A 23,857-nucleotide genomic window follows, 5' to 3' on the forward strand; every position below is an offset into this window, starting at 1 on the left:
TCTTGTACTATTTCATATTTAACTTTTTATCTTTGTGTTTGGCGTCCTCTTCTTTTCCTTCCCCTCTGCTCCTTCCTTTTTTATTTAGCAGAAGCGCGTGTTTGGAGTCTTCGCTTTGTGTGAACTTTAACCCCTTTTGTTGGCTCTTTCTTTTAAGGGGTTTTCGACTGTTACGACCCCCAGCCCCCCCACCCCCACCCCACCCCCCACATAAAAAAGAAAGCGAACAGGGTCAGAGAAAAAGACGAGAAGGTTCTATTAAAAGAATAGATATTATTCTACTGTCTGCATCTGCCTGTGGCGGCATCGGCCGCTGTACTGCTGCTACCTGAAGGACCATCTCTCTCTTTCGACCTTCGAATGAAAGGATACTAAAAGAGTCTTTTCTCATGTTACCAACAGCACTTGGTTTAGTTAACTTGTTTTTTTGTGTGTTTTTGTTTTTTTGCTTCGGTAAAGTCTGTATCTTTTGATTATTAATGTAATAATTTATTTATAAAAGTATATATATATATATATATATATATATATATATATATATATATATATATATATATATATATATATATATATATATATATACCTTTGTTAGAGATTACAGATTGGGGTAATTCTTACTGAATCCCAAGCTGTAACAATTCACAGTTTTAATGCAAAAAAAAATGACCAAATCAGTCAGTAAATAAAAGAGGTGGCGGGCTGCCTGAGGGCGAGATTGATCTGTTGCTCCAACCAAACTTGTGGGGCAATATTGTCAAACCAAAGGGCAATGAAATGATGAAATCAATTCTTTGTCGCATAAATGCCCACCCCTCCCACCCTCCCTGTCAGTGCCCTGAACCTCATAAGCAAACTCTGTTCAAAAAAACCTGACAGATCTCACTCGCTCGGGCCATCCTGACCCATTCTCAGTCCTCTGCCATTCAATCCAGGAACACAACAGACTTGTTGAAACTCTCTGACCAATGGTAATGGAAAAGTCATGCAGCCGAACAAAAAGAACAAATGTCTATAAACATGGAAATCCATCTTCTCCTGGGGTGTTCTGCACCGACAGGGGTTCCTGTGTCTCCTGGTCTCTGCCATGCTGGCCTGGCCTGTGTCGATTTCCCTCATACAGGCGTGGTGCGGCGGTTCGCTGTGTTGGTGTGGCTTGAGTCTTTCAGGTCCTTCTGGATGCAGTTGTGGACTTGCAGGAAGTTGTGGTCCCTCTCAGAGTTGTAGGTGGCAGTTGGCGTGCCAGAGGATTTGAGGGTGTCCCGGGGAAGCGTGTACATGGAGATCTCTGTGGATGGCAGCGCACTGAAGCCCTTTAGGCCCACCGGCGAGGCATCGCGGGAATGTGATGGGTCTGTAGAGCGGGAGGAGGAGCGTGAGCGGCGTCTGTAGCGGTAACGGTAGCTGGGGATCCGTGTTATGGCTGAGCCTTGGAGGTAGTCGGCTGCGCGTGCCCCTATTCGCAGCTGTCGATGGCGGTCGATGAACATGTGCACAGCCAAGACGCCCACCATCTCAGCCATGATGAAGGAGAGCGCACCGAAGTAGAAGGACCAGCCGTAAGAGTAGCTGTTCTTCTTCGAGTCACTTTTTGAAGGGTCCCCTGCATTAGCTGATATGTACACAATGATCCCAATGATGTTGCTCAGGCCTGATGGGTTGGGAGATGGAGGACGGGCACAAAACAAGAGAAGAGTTGTTTATTTATGGGGAAAAAAAGATAGAGGAAAAAGAGAAAACAAGAATAAACTATCTGTCAAGATGAATTCAAGACTTTATTCCTGCTAACTTAACATTCAGGCTCACACCAAGTATGTTTAAAGAGCTGCACTGTAATATTCATGCACTGGACACAGTCTGCTAATCCTGTGCAACTCTCCATCCTACATGGCTGATATTAGGCTCTTAATCTTTACCCTTTCAGTGACAGAAAGGACAGTTTATGTCATGGTGCAGATTGATATAAAGGAAAAAATTTTGTGTCTCAACATGTATCCAAATATATATTTATCTATATATCTCTCTCCATATTTACCTATCGATCTATATATCTTAATTTGCCTTTTTAGTTTAGTCACAAACAGAAATTTCTGACATGGTATATCTGGGAAGATGGATTGTAGGGAAAGTGTGTCAGGGACACCATATTTTTAGAGATGAGTCCCAATGGGTGGCTTTTAGCCTAGCAACAGGATCAAGAGAAATGAAAGGAAGACAAGAGAAGAAGTGAGTCGTAGCTGCAGTGAAAGAGACGACCAGCAGCCCAAGACATCTCAACGTGGCCTTTTGAATTCATGGTATACTACATTCTTAATTAAAAAGTACTTGATGAGAGAAAAAATGTGAGAGACTTACATCACCATCATGTCTGTGCAGTAAAAATTAAAGTGGTCATGGGGATTTTGTTACTTTTACACAGCGCCCCCCCCCACCACCATTTACACTGTATGCTAAACCAAAACGTATCTGAATACATGTATTTGATCTAATTTTAAAGGAGACGTAATCTATTCTCTACTTTTAGCTATTACATTCAGCCAACTTCCAAATTTTGAATCAGTGGTATTTTCAGCTCAAACTCGTGGCCTGCGGGCCGCATCTGACCCCACCCCCTACTTCTGGTCCACGATTTGATGTCAGAAATAACATACAATTTGGCCCTTTAAATTACTTTTTTGATATTTCGCTTTCCCCTCCAATTAAGAGGAGTAAGGAAGTAAGGAAGGGAAGGAAGTAGGGGGGCGGGGGCCACGAGTTTGAGACCCCTGCTTTAAGCTTTAGCAATTCTTTCAGCAGTCAGTCTTAGCAGATTATAAATAATACCTATGTTTTTTAAGCATGATCCATACTTTTAGTTGTTTTCACAATTTATTCATTCTTTGATCAATACTTATTGGTTTTAATCATTTAAAACCAATAAGTATTCTTCTTTTTTTCAGGTTTATTGAGTTACTGCAGAAGTACCCCCTGGTGTACAATGGTTAGGAATCACTGCCCAGGAGCTATTCCTTAAAGATCAACCATAAAATGCTATTGATCCTGTTGAATTACAGCAGAAACTGATCTACGTTTCTTCAGCTTTATCTGTGTGGAGTTTCCATGTTCTTCCTCTGCTTGCACTGTTTTCTCCGGGTACTCTGGCTTCCTCCCAGTTAACCTAACCTATATGCCAAAGACATGCATGTTAGGTTAACTCAGTGGCTCTCAAATCCAGGCCTCGTGGCCCAGTGTCCTGCAGATTTTAGATGTGTCTCTGCTTCCACATACCAGAGTCAAATATAGAAGTCATTAGAAGGACTCTGGAGAACTTGACTGCATACTGAGAAGGTAATTCAGCCATTTGATTCAGGTGTGTTGGATCATTGACACATCTAAAACCTGCAGGACACTGGGCCACGAGGCCTGGATTTGAGAACCACTGGGTTAACTGGTGATTCTAAATTGGACTTAGTGACTGTGAGTGTGAATGGTTGTCTGTCTCTATATGTTAGCCCTGTGACAGACTGATGACCTGTCCAGGGTGTACCCCTGCCTCTTGCCCCATCTGGGGTAGTCTCCTTTTATTTTCAGATGTTTTGCCTTCCATCATGCTTCATTCAAAGAACAAATTAGGCCAAGTATGTGTTGTGTTTTTAATAAATATAAAAATACAAAGTCTTAATATTAAGATTTCATTGACATCCATCAATACAGCTGAACTAAGATCTGTTCTATCTATATATCATTTAAATATAAAAATCAGAAAGAATAAATCAAACTGCATTTCTCAAATGTATACAACATAACAGGAAAACTATGTTATGAAAAAGAAAAACTACAGACTTTGTGATTTTTCATGAATTATTGACAGGTTTTTATTATGAGGATGAAATTTTAATAGAGTCAAAACATATCCAATTCATGTGCAAATGGCTGGACTGATATGTTTTGATAAATCCTTGTCCTTTTGTTTTATTTTGCTGGTGTTTGACTCACCTGCAGACACAAAGAAAATCCCTGCGCTGAGGATGATGTTGTGGCGTGACTTGTAGAACTCACTGGCAGCTATACACAGGCCTCCCATGAAGAGCAGGATGACACTGAGGATGGGGAAGATGCTGGAGGCTCGCACAGCACCTGGAAATCAGTGGAAGACGAGGGCAATGACAAAAAAATTGGGGAGAAGACGAAGGGAAAGAATGGGATGTGATTTGGTGTACACACACGGAGGAGGACAGCCAAAAGGGCCAAAAAGAAAGCGGGGAAATGGCAGGGATGGGCATAAATCAGAGGGAGCGAGAAACAAAGACAGAAAAGCACATTAGGATCCATTTCAACATCTGGTCCTTGTTTGTGAGCACATCCTAATCAACACCCCAGCAGGCCTGTGAAAGACTCCATCAACACTGTCTAGTGAGTGTGTATCCCCACAGTGAGCCTGTTACCCAACCTTATGTAATCACACTGCTTGACTCTACCTCTCCCTTTCTCTGCACACTTCTCCACACACCACAGAGCTAACCGGTTGCTTCATGTGAAAGGTAGTCCACAAAAGCACTAGGAGGCTCTCGCATGTATATGAGCTAGGCTGCAGTGTAGAGGGATACAGCCTCGGTCCTTGAAACATCACAGTGTCCTTGCAGTTAAGTATCAAGAGGAAAAAAAAATGGGAAATGGGACATGATGTTACTTTTGAGGTCAAAGGGTCAAAAAGGAGCTGCACTGCACCCTGAGTTGTCACGTAAAATTAGAGTTTGAGAAGCACATAGCTTCTCTCTAACAGTCACCTCCTGCCATACTTTTGCCTCTTAGACTTCACCCCACCCCCCATCCCTCCTCCTCTTGCCTGTTTAACATGCACACTTAGCCCTTCATCAGGCTGGTTAAATTTTCACCACTTCACCTCATCTCCCCATGTTGCTGCTGCCTCAGCACTTTTCTCAGCTTCTCCCCAAAGTGCTGACATGGGGCTGGGTGGTTCCGTGCAAAACTTGGCCGTCTGCAACTCCATGGGGACCAGCTGGGGGTCCCGGTCCCTGTTTTTCTCCCCCCTGCTGAGCACCGTGAGGCTTCTTGGTTGATGGCTTGCTGGCTCAGTGGGAAAGCCACCTTGAGCCCTCAGGTGGGCTGTTTGGCATCAGTTAACAGCTGCATTGGCAGCGGTGGCCACAGCTCGCAGGCGTTCACCCTCCATTGGGTTCTCACCAGTAACTACAGCAAGAATATATGCACCAGATGAAATCACAATAATAATAAAAAAATATATTAGAAAATAATTTGCTACTAAGTTTCCAGACCTCCATACCCGAGACATCTTACCCTTGTCCCCCATCCATCCATCCATCCATCCATCCATCCATCCATCCATCCATCCATCTTTGTGATAAAGCCCTAGGGCTATGCCATATCATAGTCCACAATAATACTGGTATATATTTTTATGCAATATAAAAATGTCATATCGTGATATCATTGCTATAGCACCACCACGTGTTTATGTTCTCTAATGTGTGCAACAACAAGACAAGCCCGGGCATGTCTGAGAGCAAGAGCAGCATGTCAGCCTCCAATGATGATTTAATATAAATAGAGAGCTACTTCAACAAAAATACTTGCACAATACTGTGCACAATATGCAAGAAAACTGTTTCATGTTAAAGGAGGAAACAACAAACTTGTTTCACCACTTAAGGTGAAAACACTGTTGAGTACAATCAGGCTAGGAAGGAGAAGATACTAGCAGCTGGTGATATGTAACCCAAATGGAAATGAATCACTGGAACACTTGCTGGCTGTGCTCCACATGACAGGAAGGGCAAACAGTGCATTTACATGATGGAACAGCAGGGCTTTGAGCAGCTGGTTAAAAAGATCAACACAAGCTACTGCATCCCAGGCAGGAAATGTTTTTCATTTTTATTATTTGACAATATGGTGCAGGCTCCTGACCAGTTACAATGTAAAGTTACTGTAGTTATTATTAAACTAGTGTTAAGTAGTTAATTTATACTTAAAGTTTCCAGAGAGAACACTACCTAGGCTACTTTTGTGCTTACATTTGGCTTGCTGTGTGACTCCTATTGGACTATAATGCTGCTGTTGCTGGCACCTGGTTTTGATAGAGTAACACTTCAAATTAGGAAGTGTGTCACCAATGACAGCAGCTCATTGGGAAAAGAAGGATGGAAATTGCCCTTCATTTACGTGCACTTCTAAATTCTGCTGCCCGCAAGCTGCATGGATCAATAAAATGTTGTTCATTATTTTTATTGCAAATTTTCTTTAAATACCATGATATAATTTTGAGGCTATATTGCCCACCCCCTACTGTCTCATGAACACTGTAAACTAATAACTAGTCAGTGGACTGAAGAATAGGTTAACCCCATATTAATTATAGTGGGTTATAATATGGTGGGTTGCATGGGTTGTCTTTTGCATTTTAACAGACTGGCACTACAAATGGCTCATATATTAGCACTGGTGGGGCGCAACGTCATGACAGGTGGTGCGCAAACTACACGAGAGAAAAGCCATTTGGAAGAAATGTTGAACATTGGATTAAGTTTCACGTTGGAACAAGGAAATCATGTAATTCGCTAGCAGGTACGTTAGCATAGCAACTTGCGAAATTCTTCACCATCACTGTCTTTTTTGTACATAGAGCTGTGGTGCTGCTTTGCTTCCAAGCCCCCCTCCTCTGGACCTTGCATTGCATGGGATGTGAAAAGATTTCGTTCGGCAAAGTGCGGCATGATAGAAAAAGTTTGAGAACCAATGTATTAGCTCAACAACTTGGAGACTCACTAAGGATGTGAAAAATGCTGGTTTCAGGCTGTAACTGTGATTGTAGTTTGACCTACTGATTGGTTGCCAAAAGAATACACTGCAAAAGATGGACATACTCCTGGGTCTGAACAGTAAAGACCAGCAGAGGGTGACACCTTTGATTGGAAAAAATGTCTGGCTGTATAGAATATATGGGCAAAAGATGAAAGATGATCTAAATTATGGGGCTCATTAGAGTCAAAAAGTACGACAAAGATTAGGGGTGGACCTACTGCATGTTTGATAAGTTGCTGTCATAAACACTGTTGCCAGCCCCTCAATAAGGAAAGTAGCTACTGACTGTCCTAAAAGTCGCAAGAAGTCGTTATATGATGTCATTACCTAATTTGCATAATTGGTCATTTGCATGCAGTTGTAATCGAAGCTGTAGGAGAGAGGACTAACCCCTTTGGAGAGACAAAAAGTGAGGAAAAAACACCATAAATATATTTAGAACTACAAATGAACTTTATGAAATAACTTGATGACTTTAATGCTTTGCCTGGACCCACATTACATCAGTTTTACATCAGTTACATTACATCAGTTTTGTCCCATATTGTTTAATGTTAGAATCAAATCAAATTTAATGAAAACACTGTTATGTGGGGTGCGATTGCTAGCTCTACATTCAACCCTCCTCCTTTATCCGGGCTTGGGACCACTGTTGCCAACTTTAGTGAGTAAGAAAACTCACTGTTGGCTGTCTCAAAAGTTGGTAGAAGTCGCTAAAGGGGTTGTCCTTTAGCGACTTCTACCAATAACCCTATAGCAATAACCCTAAGACTGTTACCACCACCCTCCACAAACGCTGATGACCCTATGTCTATGCACCTGTCTGACTGCACTGATGTACATATTAGTGGAATATAGTCTACATTCTTTTATCTTTTAATTAGTCTCTGCACTGTATATTTTGTAATTTTGTAATATTGTGCTATAGTTATAGCTCTAATATCTCTGTATATTTGCAATTTGTATACTTGTATATTGTCTTATAGTTTTTATACTTATTTGTTTTTTTCTGTACGCACGAAGTACCGCAGCAATTTCCTAAGGCTGTGAACCTGTTCACCCATATGGCAATAAAAACCTTCTGATTCTGATTCTGATTCTGATTCTGTCCCCCTTGGTGTCGAAGAGAGGTCCGGGCGATGCCAAAGTGTACGAAGGGACACAGTGTGAGTGCTGTATGTACACAAAACACAGCGACAGTGGAAGATTTCAGGTTTCTGACCTATCTAAGTCACTGACGTCACCGGAAAAAGTCGCTAAATTTGTCACTTGTCACTTTTTGGAAAAAAGTCGCTGGGGGGGGGCCTGAAAAGTTGCTAAATCGGCTCAGTTTGAGGATGCACTGGTTATGTCAATCTTTTATTTACAGTTTATGGCTAAAAATCAAGAATGCAGATCTTGTCTAGCGTAAACCTGAGATGTGGACAAACACAGGAAAGTTATCACACTGCTGATGCTCTGTTGAGACCATGACAAAGAGTTTTGGTTTAATTCCCTCCCTCCTGTAAACCAACTGAAACTCATGCTGAGCTCAGTGCACGGTTGGCAGCAGCAGCAGCAGCACCAGAGTGGGCTACACTTCACAGCTATTCAAACAGTGGTGCAGAAAGGGAAGTGAGCTCACCGAGGTTTGGATAAGACATGCATCCTTTCTCTGACATTGGTTATGGTATGTACTGTTTGAAAAGGGTATAGTCACATAATGAAGACCTAACCACGAACTACCAACAAGGAATGACCGCAAGACAATTAAGCAATGTGAAATATCATCAACCTCAAAATTTACATATATGACTTAATCAGATTTTCATAAAATGCTGCTAAAGTGACAAAAAGCAGGTAGGCAGCAGGTGAGAAAAAAATATAAATACTCGCATTATAGATCTCCATCCCACTGACAGCACACAGGAGGAGGCGCATTGTTCACAGGTTTCATAGAGTGAACATTCAGCTTTGGTGTGAAAGGTACCATTGTATGAAAATAGCACCTATTTGGATTTATTACTGTATTTTTGGATGTTATGTAAAGTGGCGTAATGGACAGCAGTGTCATCCAGTACTGTGGTCCAGAAGCAGATATTTCAACATCCCTTGATCACATTGATCTGAAATTCAGTATTGTGATTTATTGTCCCCGAAAGGATGAATGCTAATGATTTTGGTGACCCTGTGATCTTTCTGTTTGTGAAACTGTGAGGCCAAAACAAAAAAACATAGCGAAACCGCACACAATCCCTAGAGGATTAATACTTTCATCCATTATTCGATATTTTAATTTTTAATGAGCATATGATCGATGGCATTTGGTGGGCTTGTTAATAGAGCCAAACAAATATATTGAATTAATTATAATTATCCCACAGCTGACAAACAATTCATTTTTATCTCAAACGCTGCCAGCAGTCATTTGGAAAAACAAAACAAAACAAAAAACAAACGTATGATATGATATTCATTCTGTTCTGCATGGTTGTATTTAGCTGCTGGGGTCACATACATGGATGAGAAAACAGTAAACAAATAAAATACAATAAAAAACCTGCTTTTAGATTTTACACAGTAAAACCTGCAGATTGCATTTGTTTAAATAATTTAGTCTGAATCACCATCTGTGACACTGAATTCTCACTTTGAATTTAAATCTTCACTTTTATTTAAAAGTAATCCTGATGAATTCAGTTGCAAAAATCAAAAATCTCATATATTCATCCATCTATTCATCCATTTTCTGCTGTCTCTAAGCAGAGACACTCAGACTCCCCCCTTCTCCCCGGCCACCTCCCCCAGCTCTTCCAAGGAGACACAGAGGTGTTCCTAAGCCAGCAAAAAGATATAACTACTCCAGTGTGCCCTGGTTCTACCCTGGGGTCTCATCCCACAGGTACACAGGCAAAACCCAAATTCAGATCTCTCAATTTAAGTTTAAAACTCAGATTGATAGCTAATTTGATATGTAAAAGCTTTGGAATGCAATGTCTTTTAAAGTTTTTAAAAGTGGTGAGACAGATTTGTTTCCATGGTTGTGCTATTATTGATCTATAAATGACCTGTTCAGTGTTCACATTTCTGACCTTTTCGTTAAATTTGAACCTGCTGATGAAAACAAAGGCCTGGACCACCTGGTTTAGGACAGTAGGGTGAAAATGACTGATGCAAAGCTGTAAAGCTGAACAGATTCACGCATTAGTAGCAGTTTTATGAAAGTGTTTCTGACCTGACATTGTAACGTCTCTGCTCCCTGTCCCACCTGCATTCATCATGTCATCATTCAACATCACGATGTACTTATCATTATATTTAACCTTGCTCGGCCACTGAGCTCCAATCTGTATGATGAAGACTTTAATGCCGTTATTCACCACCTTCCATTTTTCTTTCATCTGTCTGTCTCTGTCTGCTGCACACAGCCATCTTGCCATCTTTGTCACCCAGCAAACGTCCCCCATCTCATCTTTTCTTTGTCTTCCCCCCCATCTCTCTCTCTCTCACTCTCTCTCACTTAATTTGCACTCAGTCAAAGCACAAGGCAGTTTGAGAGATAAAGTGTCATCTCACCCTCCCCCCTCTCTCCCGCTTGTCTCCTTGCTCATCCTGAGGGGATTGTGGGGTTTTGGGTAACCAGTGAGGGGGATGTGGGGGTGTGGGAGGTGGTGGTGGTGATTAAATATTAAGTTGTCCTGAGAGTTGACCCCGGTCCTGTGTCCTGCTCTAAACGCACTGCTATTCCTAAATACCTCCCCTCAGTCTCTGCCTCAATTCCCATCTCTCCCGTTAACCCCGAATGTATTGACCTGGCCATTCATGGAACATTACCTGGGAGAGGGCATGGGTGGACTTTTTCCTCCATCAGTTTCACTAGCAATGACAAAAGCGAGATGGAGGGCCAAACAAATTTATTGATTGTTGACAGTGGGGGTGTTTGACGATGCAGGATCTCAAGGTGACACTAAAAGTTGAGGAAACCTCAAAGAGGCTCAGTTGCAGACAAACTTGAAGAGGAAAGGGGAGCTGATTTAGACTTTTTATTTTACTAATCACTTGATACTCACATTAGTTAGCAACAAAATATAACTGAGAATTTTGTCCATCTTGATCCAGAACAACAGCCGATGGCTCTGATTGCTAAAGCTGCTGCTAAGCCTTTACAGATTGTATTTATTATTTTAAATGGCCATCAGTGTTTGAATCCAAATGTGAAATTTAATTGCTACAGAATTAAGAACTGAATAAATAGTCAATTAGTGCTGATAAGCTTATTATGAAGCCAAAATTCAAATCTCATAAAAGACTGGGTTCTTAAACACTAAAATTCAAGAGATGAAACCCAGAAAGGAATAGCTTTAGATTCACTCCCAAAGGCAATGAATTAGACATCTAATATTATATATGTTTTTATCTATCCATAATAAATATCTGTAAATATGTTATTTTATATATGGTAACCAAGTAACACCATATCAACCTTACATAGAAATCTAATTGTTTCAGTGTGCAGGCAACAGCATGGTAGTCATAAGTAAAGCATTTCAAATTTATAGATGCCTGAGCTTGGCAACATAAACAACACCTACATGGCAACATTTGGGGCTGAAAAATGAAGCAAATGTGGAAATGCCAAAAACCACAGTTCCTTGAATGATCACTTGACACTGACTTCAAAAGTGAGTCAATCTCCACAGACTCCCATGATGACTTTATAGCAGAAATAAGCATGTTTATAAACACCAGTTTTGGTATCTATAGCTAATTTCCCTCTTAATAATTACTACATGGGGGTAACTTAACCATTTAGAAGTTAGCGGTGAGGCCACTTTGATTTAAACTTGTGCCATAGCTGCTAGTGGTTTCTAAGAAATTTGACTCTGTCTTTGTGAATGAAATCCTAGCACTGCATTTGTCCATTACTTAGCACTAATAAACGTTTCATCTAGGGCTGCACAAATAATCTAATTTTCATCCCAATCATGATTTTGGCTTCCCATAATTAAATTGAACCTGACTGCATGAGTCACTCACACCTGTTCTCTGCACCAGAGCTTGAAGTTTCCTGGTCTAGTCTGGACAAGAAACACTACATTAAAAGACAAATATACAACAAAAATCACAAAGTAATGAAACTAACGTATTCAACTGCCTGAAAACACACAATAAACTGCAGCATAGTTTATGCATGAAGGCCAAGGAAAACAATGTAGTGGCTGCTAACATCAATCATCCAATGTTAACTCAGATGTCTATAAAAGTGGATTGTGCAATGCACACAAAGGTGCACTGAAATCATCAATGTCATCACATTCCATCTGGCCAAAGATAAGCAAGGTAGTCCTCTAAACACGGTGAATAATGAAGGCTTCAGGAAAATGGTCAAATGTACTGGGCAAAAGATATTTTATTCCCTCGTGCAAACGTGGGAACGTTTGCACGAGGGAATAACGTGGCAAAACCTGCACTGTATGCAAAAGCTAATAGGAGAAATAGACAAAGCTGTTGAGTACTTAGCTTTAAGAGTTATTCACATCCATCATACAGGTACAATAAACTGAGTTAAAGACTAATAAAAAGTCTATTCTTATATAAAGAACAAACACATTATTTGTCTGCAAAGATGATTTAACAGGAATGTAGCAGAGTGTAAAGGTGAAAGCAGCACCTTGTTGGTTTCATTTTTTTTGGCAGGCCTGGATACAATTAAAACATTATTTATATATATATATATATATATATATATATATATATATATATTTATATATTAGGGGTGGGACTTTAACGCGTTAATTTCGATTAATTAATTACGGGAAATTAACGCGTTAAAATTTTTAACGCATTTTAATCGCACTTTGCACCGTGGAACGTTTCTCAGTGCACGAGTTCCCGGCATACAGATTATATCGACGCACAATGTCCAAATTAGGGGCTGCATCCTGCGAAGGACCCGGCCCACGTCTTTCGCAGCCCACAAAAGGCCGGAAGTGAGCGGCTAGCCTTCATATCAGCGTCGCCGTTTTTCTTCTCTTTTTTTTTTGTTTTTTTGTTTTGTTTTTTTCTAATTAATTTATCCTTTTACATTTCTTTCCCCGTTTAACGTGTGAAGTATTATCTTTAGCTTATATGTCATTGTGTGCCTTAAATATGTAAAACCTGATGTGTTTATTGTGTATACATGCCACATGATTCTGTACATTTGTTCAAATGTTTAATTAAAAAAAAAAAAAAAAAAATATCAGCGTTGCCTGCCGTCACCTCTGCGTAGCTCATGTCGCCTAGCAAGCGTGAGTGCGAAGCACAGCTGTGTAAAAGCAGCTGGTTAAACTGAGAACGAACTTTTTCTCCTTTTTGTGCTTTAATTTTAAGTCTTTAATTCAAAATAAGCTGTTAAAACAAGCATAACACATTTCAACATCAAGGAATACAGCTGAGAGAATGATTAATTTCCAACTATAACAAGTGAGACATTAATGTTGAATAAAACTATCCAGTTATGATGCTTAACTTTAATTTCAGATGTTTGCTTATCACAGGAGCACTTCCACCCTTCATTGGTCTGTGTAGCAGACTGGTGGGAAAATAAACAAAATTTTGAAGTTTAAGCTTATGTATATTGATTCATTCATCAACCAAACTTAAATTAATATTTATCATGTTAAATATTGAAATGCGATTAAAATGCGATTAATTTCGATTAATTAATTACAAAGCTTGTAATTAATTCGATTAATTTTTTTAATCGAGTCCCACCCCTAATATATATATATATATATATATATTAGGGGTGGGACTTTAACGCGTTAATTTCGATTAATTAATTACGGGAAAATTAACGCATTAAAAAGTTTAACGCATTTTAATCACACTTTGCACCGTGGAACGTTTCTCAGTGCGCGAGTTCCCGGCATACAGATTATATCGACGCACAATGTCCAAATTAGGGGCCGCGTCCTGCGAAGGACCCGGCCCACGTCTTTCACAGCCCACGAACACCACAAAGGCCGGAAGTGAGCAGCTAGCCTTCATATCAGCTGCCGTCACCTCTGCGTAGCTCATGTCGCCTAGCAACCGTGAGTGTGAAGCACAGCTGTGTAAAAGCAGCTGGTTAAACGGAGAACGAACTTTTTCTCCTTTTTGTGGTTTAATTTTAAGTCTTTAATTCAAATAAGCTGTTAAAACAAGCATGACACATTTCAACATCAAGGAATACAGCTGAGAGAATGATTAATTTCCAACTATAACAAGTGAGACATTAATGTTGAATAAAACTATCCAGTTATGATGCTTAACTTTAATTTCAGATGTTTGCTTATCACAGGAGCACTTCCACCCTTCATTGGTCTGTGTAGCAGACTGGTGGGAAAATAAACAAAATTTTGAAGTTTAAGCTTATGTATATTGATTCATTCATCAACCAAACTTAAATTAATATTTCTCATGTCAAATATTGAAATGCCATTAAAATGCGATTAATTTCGATTAATTAATTACAAAGCTTGTAATTAATTCGATTAATTTTTTTAATCGAGTCCCACCCCTAATATATATATATATATATATATATATATATATATATATATATATATATATATATATATAATTTTATTTTATTTTTTTTCTTTCAGATGCATGGTGAAGTGGTTTACACATTTGCCTAACAAGCAAGAGTCCCAGTTTGATCTGAGTTTGGGAGGAGATACAAATCCCTTTCAGGTTGCATTAGGAAGGGTGTCCGTCATAAAAAGCTGCCAGATCAAACATGCAGAGCTACCCACTGTGGCGACACCTGATCAATGGGAACAGCTGAAAGTAGCATTTATTTCAAATGCACTGAATTTAGGAGACTGAGGAGGACCAATTTTATTTTAATGTATAGATTTGTACATTAGCAGGAATGTAGCACAACATGAATGTTTAAGCAGTGTTGTGTTTATGTGGTAGAGGCAATTTGTCACTAAAATCAATGAATAATCGTGACAAATAATCATGATCTTAATATTGACTTTGGACGTAATTATGCATAGTTACACCTGTACAGTCTATGTATGCAGCTGGCTAACCAGGCTAGCTAGCAACATGAGTTAGTCATACAGGCTTACAGACTAGCGACGCTAGTCAACCTCTGATCGTTAGGAAAACTGGAAATGGAGACCCTTCAAGGTCACAGAAAATATTTTATCTCATAGCTGCAACCAACACATTTCAAAAATGCACAACTTTTATTGCTGAGCTAAAGTAAGGGCTTCAAAACACAGAGGTCACATGCTAATATGGCTTCATGATGGCTAGGTTGAACTTTTATTTACAGTCTATGTTGAAACCAATATTTTACAAATTTCTTTGTGTTATTACTACTCTGACGTGTTTTTACTTCCTGTTTAGGAGTAAGCACCACAACTATTTGGTTAGCTTTAGGAAAAGTAATATTTTCGTTAAAACACTACATTTACAATATTTTTTAAAGCCACGGTGAAATGGATCCTGTCAGGTTTTCTGAGAAATGAAACTGAACAAATGTTAATTCAATGTTCATACTTATATGGCCTGATGGATGTCATAATAATTTCACCTTGATTTATAATTCAAAAAGTCTCTCATGGGTTTTCTGGCAATGGAGTTTGAAAGTCCTCTGAGACTCTAAATGCATTTTTTCAGGATCATTTCCACCCACTCACTGGGTAGAAATGCCCACAGATATTTAAAATGCAATTCAAAGATTTCAGTTCCTTTAACACAGCAGTATCACATTGTGTCCCTTCAAAAGCCTTAAATATTTGAGCCATTCTGATCTCTACAGAACCAGTGCCTCAGGTATGAGAGCTTCTGAAAAATCTTGAACGCAATGAAAGCAAAGTGATGCTGTGTAGTTTTCCAAGACAAGAAACTCCAACTCATTTGCATGGCTTCGAAGGTTGCTTGGCCTGCGGTGCCTCTCCATTCCTCTGCATCCCCTGTACTAAGATCCATGTTTAATAGTCCACTGAAAAGTGCAGTGACCTTCACAGTGACCTCCCAGCATGCAGTGTGCCTTCACTGGGATCAGACAGTAGTTTGCTGCGCCAACATGCCCCTGGGTTTGGCTGACCATGCGCTATCTCAGATAGAAAGGCTGAAGTCCCTGCAGATTTTTCATGCCAGGTTGCACTCTGTTCTTCTGTGTAATACTGAGTGTGTCAGTGCTCACTTATAGTATGTATGAAGCTCAGATATCTGTGTCTCTGAGCAGCTTGTTGCCTGCAGTGAGGGCAGAGGATGGCCCTCACTGCAGCCATTATTGGATGAAGACTGGGCAAACAACTATGCCCCCAGGCAGTGAGGCTGCATGTCTGAGAGGCCACCTATTTAAAACCAGTCCTTTGTCAAACTACATTCTCAGGATTTCACATCTTCACTTTCCATCTTTTAAGGATCGGCTGAGCCCCTGTCAGCATTTTGGATCTTGCCTGGAGGGATGCTTAAGCAGAGAAGCATCCCCAGGGGGGTGCAGGCAGAGAGACTGACAGGCTAACAGATAAACGGGGACTAGTCGCTATTGTGGATGGGTGAGTGCAGAAAAGACAGGTTCATGATACACCACCTTCTTTTTCCTTCTGTTTAACATTTGGAGTTGAATAGTAATGAGTGTTATCTCTGATATATATCAATAATTTCTTACTGATTAGAAATTTGTAAAGACCTGCACAGATCTGCAATGAAATTTGATTTTTGTTGTTACTGTCATGATCCTGGGCCGGTGGCCCAGCGTTTTGAGTTATTTTGTGTAGCTTTCTTTTGTGGTACTTTGCAGGTTGTTTTCTTAGTGTTGCTTTTAGTTTCTCTGTTTGTTATTTGAGTGTGCGGTTTGGTTTCCTTTGTTGTTTTGTTTTTGCAATGTTGCCTTAAGTTTTCTGTGTTTAGGTTAGTATTTGTTATGTTTAGTCAGTTCCTGTTTTATTTTGACAGTCTCGTGTTCCTTGTGCTTTGTGTTTAGTTTTGCTTCCCCTTTGTCATTAGTCTCATTCATTTCACCTGTTGTTCCCAGTTGTTTCCCCTCACCCCTCGTTTCCTTTGTGTATTTAAGTCTCAGTGTTGTTTAGTTCAGTGTTCAGGTCCTCGTCAGTTTTGCCTGTGTGTTTTGTCCTTTGAGTTTTTCCTGCTTTCGAGTTTCAAGTTTCAAGTGTACTGGTAATTATTTGAGTTTTCAAATAAACTGTCCTCCGAACCTACTCTCGCCGTGTCCTGCACTGGGGTCCTCCCTGCCTTGCCCGCACACAGCCGTGACAGTTACTTGTCATATATACTGTAAAAATGGTGGATGCTCATATTAAACATGGGTAAAGTTTCAAATAATAAGCTCAGTGTATGTACAAGTAATGCCTGTGAGCCAGACACTCAGACTTCAGACTGCTCTTTTAATGCAATTTTCCTACTCTTTAACTCTGTATGATGTCAGTGAGACAGAATGTGGGCATATCAGCTCTGGCGCCAAGAACAGAATTCGCACCCAACTGCTGTTTAAACCTCCTGTTTATGAGGGGCACCCACTCAAGAGAAAGCATTTTTTAAAGATGGAGGGTGGCCTTCAAAGGTCCTGAAATGGTTTGTTTCAGATAGAGGATGAATTGAGGGGCTGCACCAAGGCTCAGTACAAGATAAATAAGGATTACTTTAAACTGCAAACCATGCAAAGCTACTCTAACAGTGTCTAACAGATGCCCTTTAAAAATATGTCAGCAAAAAAACGTATTTGTGGTTCAACTTTAGTCATGTAGTTGCAAATGTAGAAAGATTTTATGAAAGATTACCAGTCCAGCACAGTATCCAGCAAAAACCACACTGCTGCTCTCCCCTTATTTCATATCTTAATTTGATAGAACTTGGTGGAGAGGTGGAACATGAATAAAGGAAGAAGCCATTAACTTTTGGTGCAGATTGAGATTATCTTCTTTAAAGTATGAAATAGGGTGTTGTCCTTGGCATAGGATTAGCTCTAGGAGAGACATTTTAATTTAAATTTCTGATTCCTCCTAAAAGAAGAAGTCTTTGGATTCTTTTCAGATACTACAGCTTTGTCACTGTGGTGAAAAAAATAAAGGTGCTATTACAAAAATGTAAAAAACAAACAAAAAAAGTATTAACAGAAAAGTCCAGTTGAATTATTCCTGTAGTATTCCTGCCTGCCTCCTTGTGAGTGATTAAACTGCAAATACTGATGCACCAGTGCAGTAGTATTTCACAGCTGTAATTGGTCTAGGTCAGCAGTGTCAAACTTGTTTTAGTTCATACGAATACCTTTATTAGTCCCACAATGGGGAAATTACAGTTAACAGGGCCACATACAGCCAAATTTTTAGCTCAAGTGGATCAGATCAGTAAAACTGCTGCACCGTAATCTATTTAAAACACACAAACAAACAATAACAATACCTAATAATACCAAATGCTTTTGTTTTTCATCATAAATAAGTACAGCTGCAAGTTGAAAATATTCAGATTTAAGGAGCAAGTCTGGCAGATACAATTTGTCCACATTGAGCCAGTCTGCTGTCATCACAAAAAAATACAGCCGTTATAACTCAAACAAATGTGACAATATGGCTTATTGGCTTATCCAGCTAGCTTCAGTGTGGTATGGCAGGCAACAGATAATGTCTTTGACAGCGAGATGGCTGTAAAAGTGACAATTACTCAGACCTCTGGCTCAGATGAAAACATATAATTCGGACACTTAATCACATGTCATGATCCATAACCAGTAGCGCTTCCTGGAGCAAATTACTGTAAAAAGTTATGCCTCCTGCACACCTGCCAAATTGAACACACTGGTGGGTCGGTTCTGGCTTGCAGGCCGCATAGTTGACAACACAAGTCTTTGTGAATGTAGTTTAACTCTATCATCTATCACTGTTTTCTGCACATTTAGTTGAAGACTGAATCACTTTTAACTGTGATGCTCATTACTGTAACTATACAAATGCTATATCATCACAGCAAACAGAAAAGGCCCAATGAATTATTATCATCAGGCAAAGTGGTTTGATTTTGAGTGAAAACTGCTGGGAGAGGAGGGTAAAATGCGTGCTAAAACACTGTCAGTCTCCAGTTGCAGCCAAACGACCCCATCCAAATGTAAGCATTAATCTCTGTGCTAATATGTAATAACAGTGGTGACCTTCGTGGTGCCTTGTGTTTCTGAAGCCCTCACTTCAGACCACATGAAAGGATGCTCTTGGGAGTCCTGCGATTAGCACCAAGGTCGCCGTTTTGATTTGGGTCGAGGTCACCATCACAGAGAGTGGTGCTTCTCCGCTTTCTTGTGTCATGACACCCAAGTTGAGTAACTTTTCTGGTGGTGAACACTTCTCACAGGTCTCAGTTTAACACTCCTTCAAAATCAACTCCTACTGTCAAAGTATCAAAAAACATTCCAGAGTTACACTAAAATGAATAACATTTAAACATGGTTTTTTATTCATAATACTAATTCTAAAATGATATTTTATATCCATATCTGAAATGTAGATTATTTACTGGCAACTTGTGGGGTGGCTGTTGCTCAGTAGGTAGAGCAGATCACCTACTGATCGGAAGGTTGACGGCTTGATTCCTGGCTACTCCAGGCTGCATGCCAATGTATCCTTGGGCAAGATACTTAACCCCAAGCTGCTCTCCGACGCAACCGTTGGAGTGTGAATGTTAGATAATAAAAGCGCTTAGTTAATCATGGAAGTGCTTGTATGAATGGGGTAAATGTAAACGTGTTGTATAAGCGCTTTGAGTGCTCAAAACAGAGTGGAAAAGCGCTATGTAAGAACTAGTCCATTTACCAACTTTTGGCCTGGGACATGTAGGCTAGCTTTAGACTTTTATGATATTGAACTGTTTCACTTTGCAAAATATGAAGTTGACTGTTTATGACATTTAGGACACTTTAATTTTGAGTGGTCTACTAATATAACAGTAAATGTGCAAAGGTGTGAGGAGCACAACACAAGCTAAGGGAGACTATAGTGCATAAAATGATCAGTTAGACATGAGGCTCAAACATGGCACCTGCTAAACCGAACTAGTTGCTTACATTGTGCATGAGCCCATGGCAAATTTAGGCTCTTATAGTGTTCCCCACTGCTGACCCACCCATGGGTTTTTGCAGGGCTCTATTTTTATTTATTTATTTTTTTTAATGGTGAAGATGGAAATTTAACACACATAATCCCCAGACAATGCTGCACACGCATGTGCAATATGTGCTTTTACCTGGAATACTGAAGCGTTTAGCTAGCTAACTAGCAATAGCATCTTCACTGGTGCTGACTGAGTACTCAGTGAATTTAATGTAGTCATATCGTTAGGCTAATAGCATAATTGCCTAAGTCATATTTGAACATTTTTGGAAAACAGGAAAAAACTATTTATTTACTATTTAACTATATTAAAAAACTACAGTGATTTTAGACTCTAAGAAGTGTTCTGATAGGCTGAGGACATAGGCAATAAGGCAGGGTGATGCAGCAGTGGTAGGAGAGTAAAGTTAGGCAGAAATCACAATCTGGCCAAAAAATGACTTAGGCAATTATGCTATTAGGCTAACGATATTAGATATAGCGGTGTACAATTTGAGACAGCACAAGACTTCTGCCTTTTCTGCAACACCGATGAAGCAACAACTAGGGCCAACAAACGCACAAACATGCCCATGTAAACTCTAAAAATTTCAGGTTGCTACATGTATTTTTGATACTGTGCCCAAGTGGCAGCAGTCAGCTACAATGGATAGAGCTTCATTTGCAAAGCTCTGTATACTCCTGGCACAGTACCATGCAGTACCTTGCTGTAATACACCCGTGGCTTATCGACGTAATTTTACTGAAATCCCAGTGATGCCAGTTTAAAGTATAAATAACAGGATGCTCCACTAAATTGTTCTGTGAAGACAAATAAAAGTGAAAATCACAGCTTTTCTCAAACTTTAACTGATTTTTTTTCAGACTGCTTGGTGGCTGTTTGCCTTGTGATGATTGGCACTTTTCTATTTACTAGTACTATGACTGTTTTTTCTTCTCCTGTCAGGAGCTGAAATGACAAATGCTACATAAGTTTACTTTCCCCAGATGGAGTAAATCCCACCTACTGTCATTTTATAGAGCCAGAACACTGAATATCGCTGCTATTTGGTTTCTCTGATGATAGCAGAAAAGCAGGCTGACGATGAGCGTATCATTACAGTGCAGTAATGATATATCCATTTTTTTTTCAGGGATTGAGTAACACTGGGTGCATCTTTGCCTTTTTTCATTCTCTGTACAGACATCCTGGCTTCAGCAGGATGGGAATTATGGAGGCATGTCAGCCCTGCCCATCCCTGCCATCCTGCTATCATGTGTGCCATCCTGCTCGCAGAGACCCAGGGTGAGAGCGGATACTGTGTGTACTGTATTGATTGGCATGGCTGCAGCTCGGGCTGGTGTCCGAACTCTGGCACTTTTCTGCGCTGGCTGACAAACAACTTAATGAGACTCAACACCCATGCACACTCATGGCTGGGCTTCACCAGCAGCTGGTACTACTCAATGCCACAGTGGTTTCACACATGCAACTTTTGTCCAAAAGAGTAAAAAAAAAAAAAAAAATGTTTGAAATTTAAAAAACAAACAAACAAACAAACCCCCCCCCTGCATTTTAGCAGTTTTGTCAAAGCAGGCAGCTGATGGGAGACTTTCACCAAAACTTCAAAAGATTCTTATTCTATCAACATTTTTGGGGAAAGACATGATGCAATAATAACAAGATGCAACTTTTTAAACCAATTGGCTGTACCAGTGATAACTAAGCTGTGTCCTATTAAAGGGTATTTTATTTGAAATATTTTTAATTAGTTTGTAATCATTTGATAGAAATGAAAATAAGAAAAATGAGACTTGCTGTATTTGAAAAAAAAAGTTTGGGTTGTACTGAATAAAACATTAAGTCCATTTTGTAAATTATGGTTATTCTAAGAGTCAGAATGTGGGGTTTATCATGAGATAAAGAGTTGACAATCACACGAAGCTTATGCGTAAATTCAATAAGGAAGATCTATAAACTCTCATCTGCTTTCCCTGGTATTTGGCTGCAAGTTCATTCTTCATGTTACTTCCATTTTCACATACAGTCAAATTCAAAGTTGTCATCATTGCTCTAGTCCAGTCATCTTTCAGTACGCCCTCTTCAAGTCAATCACCTTCCACTCTGCCTACTTTAAATCTCACCGCTTACCTGTCATTCTCCATTGCGGGCTCATTCATGCAATCCACCTCCTCTCCATCACCTCCTAACCCAAGTCACACAGTGTTACATCTGCCATGATGGGCCATCATAGTCTAATTACCATAGAGCTTAATTGAATTCTGTATATCAGTGACTCATGTTCAATGATCTCGCCTTATTGGAAATGTCATTAGGTAATGAGTGTGTTGTTTCACAGTCAGAGCCATCCCCATCCCATTCCATCCACTTTGAAAACACCAAGATGGCAAAAATGCTGAAGTTGAACCTTTGTAGCGGGGCTTCACAAACTACTGGGTGAGATCCCATTGGCTACATCCTTTTATACCATCTATGGACTACACAGAAATGCTCTGGTAAAATAATACCATGTGTGTTAAAAGATTTTTACAAATCTTTTGTCTTTTTACAAAAAAAGCATTGTCACCAAAATTAAACACATCTTAAAAAGCATTCTCAACAAGCTGCTCTGTGATTCCTGTGGTTACCATTATAATCACTATAATGTGCAGAGCACATGTTGAGCGTTCCCTGTACATTGAAAAATGAAGGTAAAGGGTTTGGTTTGTTATAATATGAAGTCAACATGGCGTGGACAAAGAATCGGTATATCAAGAGGTGATAAATTACGCTAAACTGAAATGACAGATTACTAAATTGATCTCTTTCATTCATTTCCCCTCAATCCGGTCTTTAAGTCCGACGTCACTTCTGGGTCCAGATGCCCATAAATGGACAGCAATGGCAGCCCAGTCACTGTTCACTATTACATTCGGATTGGTCAAAACAACGAGTGACACAGCATTGCTGAGTATTGAACACAGGAGAGTTTGGACCCGGAAATGGAATTCTACGTCATCACTTAGAGGCCGGATGAGAACTCACATAGGAACCCAAACTGTAACTTTTGCCTCAGCTTTCTATATAACATACACTACATGGAGCAAAGTGCTGGACCACACTTTCAGTCCCATTGCCCCAGGTGTATAAAATCAAGCACGCAGCCATGCAGTTGGACGTTACAAACATTTGTGAAAGAACGGCTCAATCTAAAGAGCTCACTCAATTTGAACTTGGTGCTGTTAGAGGGTTTATACAGATATTCCACCATCAGCTGTAAGCGATGTAACTGTAAGCTGCCAACACTCTGCTGACTCAGTAACTGCAGAGTTGCAAACCTTCTCTGCATTAACATCAGGACAAAAACTGTGCGCTGGGACTTTCACGGCAGTGGTTTCCATAACTGAGGAGCTCCTGTAGGTGTAGATGGCCCAGTACTTTTGCCCATATATTGTAGTGCATGTGTACAACATATTCATCTGTCTAAACATGTGCGCTGTCCTCTTTACAAATGCATCTCCTCGCACCTTCTATCAGTCCCCTCTTTCCTCCCCCCTCTCTTTTTCATTGACAGGGTTGAGAGGAAATTAGCATTGGCTCTTAATCAGCCTCCCCCAGCCCTAAATGTGCTGATGTGCAGGATGGTGTCATGCTAATCAGGTGCCTCAGCTTCCAGGCACATTGACTTAATACTACAAATGCTTATTAATCCCCCTCCACATGTCCCCCCTCCTCTTCCTCAATAGCAAGCCCTTGCACCATCCTTGTCCTGGCCGTGAGCCCCCCCCGCCCCCAAATCTACCTGGCATCACTCAGCCACAAAAATATACAGTGTGAAAGAAAGTGCACAGACAACAGAAATTAGCTTTGGTGGCTAAATATAAAATTTGAGAGAATGGTTGCGCAGCTTTCATCCTGTTTCTGACAGCTTATCCGTCTTGACAACACACGTTGCAGGCAGAATGCAATT

The 23,857-nt window shown here is 40.1% G+C and overlaps 1 protein-coding gene across 1 annotated transcript in view; it reads right to left on the bottom strand.

The window, feature by feature from the left end:
- Positions 1 to 839: 839 nt before the first annotated feature.
- Positions 840 to 23,857, bottom strand: part of cacng2a (calcium channel, voltage-dependent, gamma subunit 2a) — a 127,716-nt gene continuing 104,698 nt past the window's right edge. The window contains exons 3-4 of the mRNA XM_030735800.1: positions 3,973 to 4,113; positions 840 to 1,648 (exon numbers count right to left, since the gene is read on the bottom strand). Coding sequence (XP_030591660.1) covers positions 1,113 to 1,648; positions 3,973 to 4,113 — 677 coding nt within the window. The 3' untranslated portion in view covers positions 840 to 1,112. The remainder of the gene's footprint in view (positions 1,649 to 3,972; positions 4,114 to 23,857) is intronic.

This window comes from Archocentrus centrarchus, chromosome 8, assembly GCF_007364275.1.
Source record: "Archocentrus centrarchus isolate MPI-CPG fArcCen1 chromosome 8, fArcCen1, whole genome shotgun sequence".
NCBI classification, from domain to species: Eukaryota; Metazoa; Chordata; class Actinopteri; order Cichliformes; family Cichlidae; genus Archocentrus; species Archocentrus centrarchus.